The sequence below is a fragment of the Schistocerca gregaria genome, chromosome 5 (genome assembly GCF_023897955.1).
Source record: "Schistocerca gregaria isolate iqSchGreg1 chromosome 5, iqSchGreg1.2, whole genome shotgun sequence".
In the NCBI taxonomy this organism is placed as follows: domain Eukaryota; kingdom Metazoa; phylum Arthropoda; class Insecta; order Orthoptera; family Acrididae; genus Schistocerca; species Schistocerca gregaria.
This window is the reverse complement of record NC_064924.1, coordinates 642,779,369-642,791,774: the sequence shown is the minus strand read 5'-3', so window position 1 is coordinate 642,791,774 and position 12,406 is coordinate 642,779,369. Positions and strand designations below refer to the sequence as shown.

At 40.9% G+C, this 12,406-nt stretch overlaps 1 protein-coding gene across 4 annotated transcripts in view; it reads left to right on the top strand.

Moving 5' to 3' along the window:
• The window catches only part of LOC126272139 (voltage-dependent calcium channel subunit alpha-2/delta-3), a 686,714-nt gene that overhangs the window by 405,725 nt on the left and 268,583 nt on the right, over window positions 1-12,406 (top strand). For all 4 annotated transcript variants that reach the window (XM_049974752.1, XM_049974751.1, XM_049974753.1 and 1 more), the window contains one exon: window positions 9,382-9,517. In XM_049974752.1, the coding sequence (XP_049830709.1) occupies window positions 9,382-9,517 (136 nt within the window). The remainder of the gene's footprint in view (window positions 1-9,381; window positions 9,518-12,406) is intronic.

Here is a 12,406-nt window from a genome sequence, read left to right as displayed (position 1 = left end):
ATTTTTTCAGCACTTAATTTAGAACTTCAGATTTTCTACAGTTGTCTTCTAATGCCACACCAGATTTGTCAACAAGTGATTGGATAGAAGTCTTAGACCTGTTTAGCAGTTTTATGTAGGACCAGAATTTTCAATGATTCTCAGAAAGATCTTTTGCTAACATATAAACTCATGAATTTCTACTAACATTTGCCTGTCAACATTTGTGCATTCTTTTCTTGAACTGAGAGTGTAACAATCTGTGTTTTATTAGTGTTTTCCAATTATATTTATTGAACCACAGTAGATATTTTCCATCCTTCATCTACTTACTCAACAAATACTTTTCTGGAATACAATTAATGATTAGTTTAAAATTTCCCATAACTCTTGTATGACCATCATACTGAAAAGAAATTGTGTCATTTGGTTGATATATTAACTTTAGTAACCATTTGTGGCTGTTTTGACGTTGTGATCACTAATCCCTGTCTCTGTGCCGACACTGTCGAAAAAGTCAGGCTTGTTTATAACTATTATATGTAAAATATACTCACTGCTTTTGAGTTGTTGAACTAGTTGCTCATAACAGTTCTCAGAGAAATCATTCAGAATTACTTCACAAGGCAATCTCTCTGCACCACATGCAATAGATTCATTCTCTGTATGTGATAGGTTAATTCTGCCTACAACTAATATTGCATATCAGGGTAATTCCACACTACTGGGTGTAGACTTCCTTTAAATGAAGCTAAAACTGTTGCAGTGGAATTGGGTGGCCAGTAAAAACATCCAGTGATTAATTTGAGCTTACTGTGGTTGGTTACTCGCCTCCAGATATGTTCACACTCAGATTCAATTTCAACCTCAGTAGATATAACATTTTTGTTGTTTGCAGTGAACACTTGTCTGTCCTCTGACTTTCAACCTGTCTTTTTGATATACACTACATGCATCATTAAATATTTCAGAGCTTTCTGTTTGATGTTTCATCTAGCTCTCAGTTCAGAGTATAATTTGAGTGTGATAGCTGTCCTGGAGAGCAGAAATTTGAAGGCTGTGATATGAATGCTTTGGCAGTTTACTGTTAAAATTTTTACCTCCACTTGTAGCCCACATGCAAGGTCAGCAGTCTTCATTACGTCTGCTAGCTGCCTGTAGGAACTTTGAGTGACCTCAAAACCCAAGGTAAAGTGTTATTAGTGCCAACATGAGCCATAACTTGATCACTGTACTCCGCATCTGTGATAGTCACTGGCAGGGCCTCCTCCTCATCTTGGTTTAGACCCTTCCACCAGACTTACCAAGCGCATATAACTAGACCCCCCCCCCAATCCCTCGCAGACTGGTCTGGCCCTGCCAAAGGAATGGTCACTTGTTCACCTTTATAATGAACAGGCCAGTTTAGACATCCAGTCCCAACTTTCACCCTCTCACCTTGAGTGACATGAGGTGAGTGCAATTCCTCCATTTTCGGTACACTAAATGTTGCCTTAGCAGCCAAGCCCTGAGGTGCCCTATGTGACAGCAGTTTCTCCACTGCCACTACACCGCAAGACAGCAGGCTGCAGATGGCTGACCATGTCTAACAGCATCTTCAGCTGTTGAAGAACTAAAGTCATCTTGTGCCATGTGTGCACACAGCAGTCACACTCCCTGTCCATCGTAATCCTAAAATTTGAATGAAAAAACAATAAATAAAAACAAGCCCTATTGTCTTTCAGACATGAATTCGCACTACCAAACATCTTAACATTGCTGCTGTCCATTTGAGTGATGCCAGCTTGTACCATACACAGCTCAGCAACTGCTGTCACTGCAACCTAATGCTGAAAAACAAGCATTAATGCTTGAAAGAATGTCGTGGAGGCTACAGCCTGTGAACTGAATATATGAACACCTGCCTCAAATAGTCCACCCACTACACACTTACTTTACAGCCCTTTGCAATAAATGAACTAACTGAAAACAAACATGTAATGGCTACTAATCTGCTGTGGGGACTACACATTATTTTGTGCAAGATGTGGGTGGGTGAAGCAAGTGTGCTAGGGAGAACATTGGTGCAGAGGAATCATGTTTTGTAACAAATGTCTACCCTCAATGTGGAAGTTATCTTCAAAAAAAGTAAGTTCTTAGAAGTAAGCTGTACTAATTGTCTCATTGACTCATTAGTTGATGATTTAATAAAGACCCTACAAAAACTAAGTATTGTTTATCTTTCATCATTTTAAAATTAAATGTGTTCAAGGAACTTTTTTCATTCTGTGGTGGTGGTGGTGGTGGTGGGGATAACAACAATAATGATAATGTCAGCAGAATTCAAACTGTGTCACAAAGATGATATTCATAAAACCAATTTCTTGGTTTGATGCTTGGGGTGACACTAAGTGGTAGGACAGGTTTATTGGGTTATGCAGATGATATCACAGTTTTAGCAGAATCAGAGGAAGGGAATGGAAGAAACTGCAGAGGACCTAGTGCAAAATGCAAGTAAGATCGAGTTACGGATTAATGTGGAAAAGACTGAGGTAATGGAGGTATCAAGGCCCCTAATGACATCCCATTACAGGTAAGGAAATGGAAATTCACTAAAGTGAAAATTTTCAAATACCTTGGTACGTGGTTCAACAGGCAAAATAATTTAAAACAGGAAATTAACCAACCTATTGTGAACGGGTCTAAAACTTATTGCAGTCTAAAGCAGGTAGTGTCATCCAAGAAGCTGTCAATTAAGACCAAACTTAAAGCATACAATGCTGTGATAGTGCCAGTATTGTTTTATGAGACAGAAACCCTAAGCATAACAAAGAAGGATGAAGAAAAACTTGTTGGTCTTTGGAAGAAAAAATTATGAGAAGGATCTTTGGGCCTGTCCAGGAAGGAGCTCGTGGAGACGTAGAAAAAACCAAGAATCGTGTGAGATCATGAGGCAACTGAACATCATTCAAAAACTAAAAGCATGGAGAATAAGCTTGGCAGGCCACATTGCTAGGAGACCAGACACGTCTCGGGTAAAATCTGTACTTATGGGAATACCTGATGGTGCCCGCCCAATCAGAAGACCCAGAAAGAGGTTGAGGGAGGATGAGACCTTTGCCAGCTAGTAGCCCATGACAACTGGATCCAAAGTGCACAAGATCACCATCTCCAGAAGAGCATTGTGAGGCCAGCACATGATCTATTATGTCCTCAATCGCCGATTTGATGAAGTTCTTTGAGCTGGGAGGAACTTTGCTATTTGGTTCAAGGACCACATAAAGATGCAGCAGGAGTGCTTTTGGTGTTGTTTGGATACAGAAAAACATGTGACAGAAGGCACTGATGACAACCTAAGGATTGGAAGAAATCGAAACCCTGAGTATTTGCCTAACAGCAGACCGACTTTCGTTATTATGCATATTTGGATATATTTAGAGGTCTGCTCCCACATATGAGTGAAGTTGTTGTACTGAGGTATTGACATTAAACTGCAGACTGCACTTACAGAAGCTGGGCTGTGTATGCTGCATTTTCATGCCACTCAAACATTTATATAATGGCCTTGTTGCTTCCTGTTGGAAGATTCAAGTGGTATCCTGGACACATTTTCGTTGCTGGCTCAGAAGCCTGATGCGAGAGCCAACTTTGCGCCCACAAGCGAGGCAGGGGGGGTTAGTCATAAGCTCATGTCTGCGTGATTGTTTTGCAGCTAAGTTGTTTAGCCATACTTGGTCTTGCATCTTCCTTCCATCTGCCGTCAGTTTCCTCCATTTGCTGTAATTGTCAGCGAGTTGCTCCCACTTGTCACTGTCAATATTAAATGTGCACATATCACGCTTGACACAAGCCCTAAAACATAGTGAAGGTCTTCCACAAGGTCTCTTTGCTCCTGCTATTTCACTGAGTTATGCGTGCCGGGGCAGACGGAAGTGGTCCATACGATGCAGATGTCCTAACCACCACAGGCGATGTTGCTTGAGCGTGGTCATGATACTCGGTTGTTATACAGTTTTCAGAACCATATCATTTGTCACATGATCTTTCCATGATAATCCCAAGATGCTCCGTAAGCACCGCAGGTGAAAGGCATTGAGCATTCATCCCGGTTTGGCATATGAAATCCAAGTCTCAGCTCCATACAGGAGAGTACTCAGCACACATGATTAATACAGAAGTATTTTTGTCGACAATGTTAGATGTTTGTTGCCCCATACTTGTGAGCAGAACTTTCCAAAAGTGCTGGCAGCCCTTCCTATTCTTGCATTTATCCCATCATCCAGGGAGAGATCTTCTGTCGTTGTTGAACCAAGATAGCAGAATTTATCGACTTCAACAAGGCTGCACACCACCTCAAGCATTGGGCTATTCACTTGTCTCATTTCAGTTATGAGATTCATTTCCGGCTGACGGTTCAACATGCGAATGCTGATGCACTGTCTCGCCATCCCATGGGTCCTGATCTGACATTCGATAGGGACGAACTTTTGTGTTTCCACCTGGATGTTGCTGAGCAGCAGGTTGTGCACAGGTTCCCCATCACTGAGGACTCTCTGGCAGCTGCTACGAGTTCTGATCCTACCCTCTCCCGGGTTTTATGCTGTATTCAGAAGGGTTGGCCAGATCGTCTGTCCGCTAAGACTTCTGATCTGTTGCGGAACTACTAAGCATTGCATTACCGCGTCAGGGCTAGGGATGGTGTTATCCTCCTTTCCACCGAAAATGCTTTGCCGCGTGTTGTGGTACCTGCATCTTTGTGTGCTTCGGTCTTGTGCCTCCTTCATCAAGGACACTGGGGTATCTCCCGCACAAAATCTCAGGCGCGCTGTCATGTGTATTGGCCCGGCATAGACTCTCAAATCCCACACATGGTCGATGCCTGCAGCCCTTGTGCATCACAGGCTGCCGCCCCTAAGTCATCTTTGTCACTGTGGCCTTCGCCTGAGAAGCCCTGGGAGCGTATTCATGCTGACTTTGCAGGACCTTTTTTAGCTACTGATTGGCTTCTCGTTATTGATGCCTACTCTAACTTTCCTTTCATTGTCCATTGCATGTCACCTACCTCCGCGGCAACCACCAATGCTCTAGCTCGCATTTTATCTTTGGAAGGGCTTCCCTCTTCTCTTATTACTGATAATGGTCCGCAATTTGCCTCTTCCGATTTTGCGGATTTTTGTGCCCGTCACAGCGTGATGCATGTCACGGCACCTCCATTCCAACCACAGTCAAACGATGAGGCTGAACGACTGGTCCGCACATTTAAGGCTCAGATGAGGGAACTCCTGACTTCTTCTGCTGCTGATGATGCGCTTCTCCAATTTCTGGCTTCTTACCGTTTCACCCCCAAGGGCGACCACAGCCCGGCTGAGCTCATACATGGCCGACAGCCCCGCACGCTACTTCATCTCCTGCCACCTTCCACCTCACAGCCGCGGGTGTCTTCGCTTGGTTGGTTCACTGCCGGCGACCTTGTATGGGTACGGGAATATGGCAGGCAGCCAAAATGGAGTCATGGCAGTATGTTACGACACCGTGGCTGATGCCTGTATGAAATCCAGACGGACACGGGTGTCACAGTGCGTCATTCGGACCAACTTCGGCCTCGTGTGCTGGCAATACCTATTCTGAATGCCGCTACACCACCTTCAGCTCTACCTGATGCTCGGGATCTTGGAATCTCTCATTACTCACAAAGCAGTTCTCTCATCATCATCTCGGTGCCAGCATGAGAACGGACACCACCAGGAGCATGCCCATGCAGGAACCAGATGACCATCATCTGTCGGAGCAGATCTACTCGCCTCCCCCTACGGACGCCAACACATCGCCCATGTCTCGTGTTATAACAACCAGACTTGCTGCAATCAGCAGATTGGGCATGGGGCCCCAGCACACTAGACCCCCATGTCTCCTGTCATCTCGACCCGTTATCATCGGGGACACTTCCATTCGTACGGGAAGCCTCCTCCTCGAGACTTCACGGCCAGTCAAACAACACCTATGGACGTTAGCAATCTATAGGCCACCTCCATCAAGACCAGTGCAAAAAATTCAAAGGGGGGGAAATGTGTTGTGACTCGCCGATCTTTCAAAGTGCCGCTGCGCAGTTGCACGCATCCTTTATATGCGGCGCTGTCTGCCAGCCATGCAGCAGCCACGCCACTTAAGCGGCCAGCCATCCAGTGGCCGCTAGACTTAGACTCAGTGCTGATTTGACTGTTACCGTGTACACACGACTTACTTCGTTTACTTAATCAGTGACTTACATGAATTGTTTCATCCTTGAAATATTTTTGTTCAACTTGACGTTATAACAATCTCTAATGCCAAATATGGCAAATTTAGCAAATGGCATTGTTATGAGGAACATAGGTTAATGCCTTCTGCTGAATTGATAATGTCTGGTAACAGGTATTTCTAGTCAAAGGGCGGTCAAATGTATCTAGGTACTCTACAATGTCCTATGACCAAAATTGTATAATAATATGAAAATAAAATAAAAGTCAACAGCTGTAGACATCACTCAAAAGAATTCATGGCTGCTGTGCAATGAGCATCAAAGAAGACTTTCCTTCTCATTTCATAATTAATACTTTTGGGAAAAAATGAACACTTGACCTCCTAACTACAGGATCATTCTGAATTATAATTAAAATTAAAACAGAAATAAAGATAATGCAGCCAAAATAAGAAGTACAATCATATTGAATAGTAATACAAATATTACAATAGAGCTGTTTGTGGAAACCGAACCAGTTAACAATATTTATGGACCCACTGTCTTCAGAGAGCAGTTTGAAAGTTTTAGCATTGAGGGGGGAACTGGATTTTTTGGGGGGGAGAGAAGGGGATGCTGGTGGGTTGTCAGTTCCATATATGTCCAGTTTTGCATTGACTGATAGCATCCCTATGTGTTTTTTATGATTAACATATGGAGTACATGTTCACCAATCCATTCACCACATTTTGTGTTCTGCCAGTACTTCCTCATTAGACACTGTAGTCTGTATAAATCATCATAATGATTTTGTACAATGACTCTTTCTTTTGTCCTCATGCAAATAGCCTATGGTAATGCTCCAGTATTCAATTTATACATTAGTTCTACATGACTGCAAAGCGTGATGCTGATCATTAACAAGTGACTAGCACATACATATAATAATTGAAGAATGATTCTGTGCTCTCTTTGCCTGAGAACGTCAGTGAACTTCTCGCAAAGAAAATAGTAAAACATTTATGAAAAAGGAAGGCATGAGGAATGGAGAGTCCAACATGGACCCCAGAAGTTAATCATAACAAGCATATCGGGGTGTTAACACTCAGTGCAGAATTCTTTCTTTAAATTATATTTTAATGAGATGCCAACTTCTTAATGAAGCTGAAGCCATTTATTTACACAACAGAGTATGAAAGTACTTTTGTAGTATGTTTCTCTGTATACTCAATTGTTTTTGAGTTGTTGTTAATTGCAAGTACAGGCCTGTTGTAAGTACATTCAGGCTTTCAGAAGATGACTCCATGAAAATTACAAGAGATACAGAAAATAGGCACACATTAGTAATCTTCTACAGATGAAATATCTAGAACATAAAAAGGAAATTTTTCCTTTTCAAGAGACTTACCTAATAAATCGGCAAGATTTTTATCTCACCGTCATTCCATAATAAAAAAGAGTATTGTATATACTTTTTTATATACTTCTTTTGCATCTAGGAAAAAAATGTCATGTGCAGTGGTTTTGTGTAATTCTGAAACGTACTTTGGTGTGCCCCAAACATAAAAAGTTGAGAAGTGCGGCAAGTGTCAGACTCTTTGTCGTGCACTCCTCAACACATCCTGGTCGGTATCAGCAACAACATTAACTATCTATCTTTGCAGCTCTTCCAAATTAAGTGGCAGTGGAGGTAGGAACATGTGATCTTTGATGTAACCGCATAAGGAGGCATCGCATAGAATGCACTCAAATGAGCATAGGGCTCCTCCAAATTAAATTGCAGTGAAGGCAGGAACACATGATCTTTGATGTAATCCCATAAGGCAACATCATATAAATTTCATTCAAATGAGCATAGGGCTCACTGAAGAAGAGGAGAGTCATGATGGGAAGCATGCCCAATTCGACACTGAGGCAGTTCGTCATTGCGGAAATGGTTAACATCTGAAAGAAATTGTGGTGGAGCACAATTTTTTTACAAAATGAAGTTTCTGCTGTCTTTCTGTAATTGTGGCAAAAGAGATTGTTGCAGTGGCAAAAGACATTGTTGCAGATTTCCAAGTACACAAATACAGTCACAGTTTTCTTCACAAAGATAAATGGCCCATTACTTTTGAAGAGGATGGTGAACAAAAAATATTAATTTTAGGTGAATCATGAATGTGTTCTACAATCACATGTGGATGTTTCACGCCCCAAACCCATGTCCCAAACATGCATGTTACAATGATTCACCTTTTCAGACGCATGAAACATGGCTTCATCATTGAAAACCAACTTATGTTGAAAACCATCTCCTGCAATAGCCACTGCAAGTGAGGGTAAAGTTCAGAATGAATCTCATTGTCCCAAGAAGTCAGCACATTTAACAACTGCAGCCAGTATGGTTTTACATAGGGTTGTTTTTGTAGAATCTGCCAGACATTTGATTGTGGTATCTGCAGTTCTCTGCTTACATGTATCTTTGATTTCTTTGGGCTCAAGATGAATGCCCACACTCCACCTGTTTTGCTGATTATCTCAGCTGGCCTGTTTTCTTCGCATCATAGCCAGTCTTACAGAACATGTTGTACCATTCATGTACCACTTTGTCTGTTAGAACTTTTACCTAATACTTGTTATGTAATCATTAATGAATCATCACAGTTGACTCACATTTAGTGAATTCAAGGACAAAAATGCATGCATTGCTATTTATATGCCGTGTTCTGACATTCCTGCTTCCTAGTTGTGTGCTCTGCAGCTACACTATGGTGTGTATTATGAATAAAAACTTGGAGAGCTGCTTTAGATGTGTCATTTTTCTGTATGTCTCATAGTTTTTGAGCAGTACATCTCATAGTTTTTGAGCAGTTGTCTTCTGAGATCCTGAAGGCACTTCTGAATAACCCTGTAAATTGCAATGACACTCAGAAAGCCATTTCCTTGTGATATCAGTTACTTGAAATAGGAACATTTCTGTTAGATTAGAAAATTTGAAACTTATGTGTCTTACATTTATCAAGGTAACAACATTTCACTTTTTTTCTCATTAGAGGCAATGAAAGTGAATTTGAGGTACTTTTCACATAAGTTTCATTGATATTTCAGTGTGATACATCACTTTCAAAAATACACTATTTTAAAATTTTGGTAACTAAACGTTCTTGCATAGTAAATATAATTATAAGTGCTCACACTCATGGAAAATGATTGTCTGTGTTTAGAAACGAGCATCAGTGGACAGGAGGCATTACCACTACTGTCCCATAGAGAATACACCATTCTCCCTTGTTGTGGCCATTCCTGAAAGGCAGAAAGTGCTCATTGCCCAGAAGGAGTTACGTCGTGCATGGTCTATTGGTACGTTACTTCTTAATTTACTTTGTTTTTGCCAGCCCATAACACTGTGCTACAGAATATACAAGGTAGGAGCTTTGCATTTATATGAGGGTAATCCAGTAAGTAATTTAGGTTTGATTGCAACATATTCAAGAAATGTATATTATTAATTTAAAAGCCTGGCACTTACAAAACCGAAGCTTGTATTTCCTCTAAATAATTGCCTCTGTTGTTTAAACGTTTGTTTATTTCTCCACCAGTTATGAATTCCATTGGCTAGACAGTCGGTGCCTGTCCATGAAGTCAGATGTTTAGTGCCCTTCGGCACCGCTTCCAAAATATTTCCTGCCCAGACCATCTTTGAGCTTTACAAAAAAAAATGTCTAGCATAATGTTGCTCTCTACTTATCTCTTCAAATAATCTTTGATGAGTGACAAATATCTTTGTCAAGCTTCATTGTGTACATCTGTTCATCCATTGTTGAACATTTCCCACCACTTTCTCAAATTTCATTCTTTAATTTCTGTATCATAAATAGTGTCTTTAATTTATGGTAAATTTTTTGTTTGTTTCAACTTCTGAATATGCAAAAATCGAATAAGACCTGTTACCTCATAGTTGGCGGGACTGCATCTCACACAGTTCACTTTAAACAACTGGAGTTTTCAGAGTAACAACTTATTTTGACTAGCACATATGCAGAGTGGGAATTTCCAGTAGACCATTCTTTTCTTGATTACTTTCACACAGTACTAACAAATTAAATTGCCACCACTGATCAAAACATTAGCTATGCAGTAGTAACAGAAATAACACAAAACTACTTGCAGCAAGCCATTTAATGATTTCACAATCACATCAGATGGATGAATTTTTACTTTTGTGCCTCTTCATGGGCAGATATTTATTGTTACATATCACAGATAATTAATAACATATAGCAGCTGTTATTAGCTAAAGAAAAAGAAGCAAAACAACAAGAAAAACTTATTTGTTTAGATGTAAGTTGCAATTACTCCCACTGTCTCCTGGAATAGACCACTCATTAACATGTTAACTAATTGAGATGGTGCAGACAGAATACCACAATGCAAAGAAATTTCAGGGCACAACAGCCGACTGGCCATCTTGACGAGACACAGCAGATGATATAACTCACCTGCAAACCACTCTAACATTATGTCTGTGTGTGGCAAAACTCGGTAATGATATTCTGACATAGCATTGTGTCAGTTAGCTGTGCATGCCGCCATTGCCAGACAACAATGACAACAACAACAACCAAAGTTTGGCAGCAGAGTGCAGCAGGCCTGTATGTCAGGTCATACAGCATCTGTTGCACCACTGCAAGCCACACTTCTTGGATTTGAGATTCAATACTACCAGGCTGCCCATGGAATCCTGGACTTTTTTTTTTAGCCATAACTGGCTGTGCTAAGTGCAATCACTCTGGTCTGCAAGAGCATTGCCCTGGCATCAGTGAAGGTGCTGTCACAGTGCTGTGTCAGCACACTGCCTCCCAGCAGCAAGAGTGGCCTTTTGGCATGTCCACTTCTACAGCACTGGTACAAGGACATCATTAATCAATGCCAGGTTGCACTCATTGGACCTTCACTTTCAAAAGATTGCTATAACCCTTGCATACCCATTAAACCAGAAATGGCCAGATGGGAGAGTAGCTATGCCATCCTGACAACTGAAAGAATAGCTCCCCACAGCTCCCTACCAGTTGTATCACATATAGACCATAACACATGGTTCCCATTACCATCTAATAGCAGCAGTGAACAGCTATCTTATATTTAGCATTTGATGCTCTTGGTCAACCACAAGTACATTTCTGGCACGTTAACAATACAATTAAAAAATGTAGACACCCAATGAAATAAACGAAAGAAAAAATTAAAGATCAGTGTCCATGTTTTCCAGACACTTGATCACCTGATGCAATTTTTCCAGGGGTCTGGTGAAAGCACCTGAGGAATGGTCTGCTGCATTCACAGCATATATCTTCTCACTATCCCCAGCTGTAAAGTGTAGTGGCAGATTGAACTGTCCCAATTTAGCCTGTCATACGGCAACATTTGCAGGTGGTGGCACAAGGAAGGTTGAAACTCAAGAGTTTGATAGTCAGGTTTTCAACTCCCAAGGAACCTTTTAGACATGAAGATAGCCTGACTGAGACATCTTGACAAAGTGGCATTATCATACATCAAGATAAGACCATAGGAAAGAGACCTGCCTGTGGGGACTTGGAGAACGCTTAGACATTACTGTAATTAGTTAACAAGTATCAGTTTTATTCAACACTGGAGCTGCCCCCATAGGCATCCCACCCCTCTTTTCAGTGAAATAAGACCAGATTCACAAAATAAGTTGCCATAAAGTGTCTATTGGTCTAAATTGTTGGGTTAATGTTGTTTTAGACAGGATACAAAAATTCAGAAATGAATAAAGGTACCCTCAGTTAGGCCTCCTGTATTTGAGACATCACAAATGAATTAAATCTGAAAGTATTCACTGAAGTAAATCACTCACTGAATGTGCAGTGATACCTAAGATTAGATTAGATGCCTTAGACCACACGGCTACCTAAGGTGAGAAGGAGAAAAATGCTGAGCTTAGGTGACAGACTGGAAACAGAAAATTAAAAAAAGAGTAAAAGGAAAAATTAGACCCAAAACATCTGATTGAAAGCATAACAAAACCTGACACCTCAATAAGGAAAGTTGTAAAAGACAGTGACCAGAGGTACTTTGATGGCAAGATGGCTCAGACTATACTGAAAAATCATTCAGAATATTTTTTTTCTATTTAAAGAAATGAAGCAAAGTATAGAAAAATCTTTGGAGATGATTTTAACACTAATTCACCAAATGAATATAAAAATTTGCAACAAAATTTTCTGA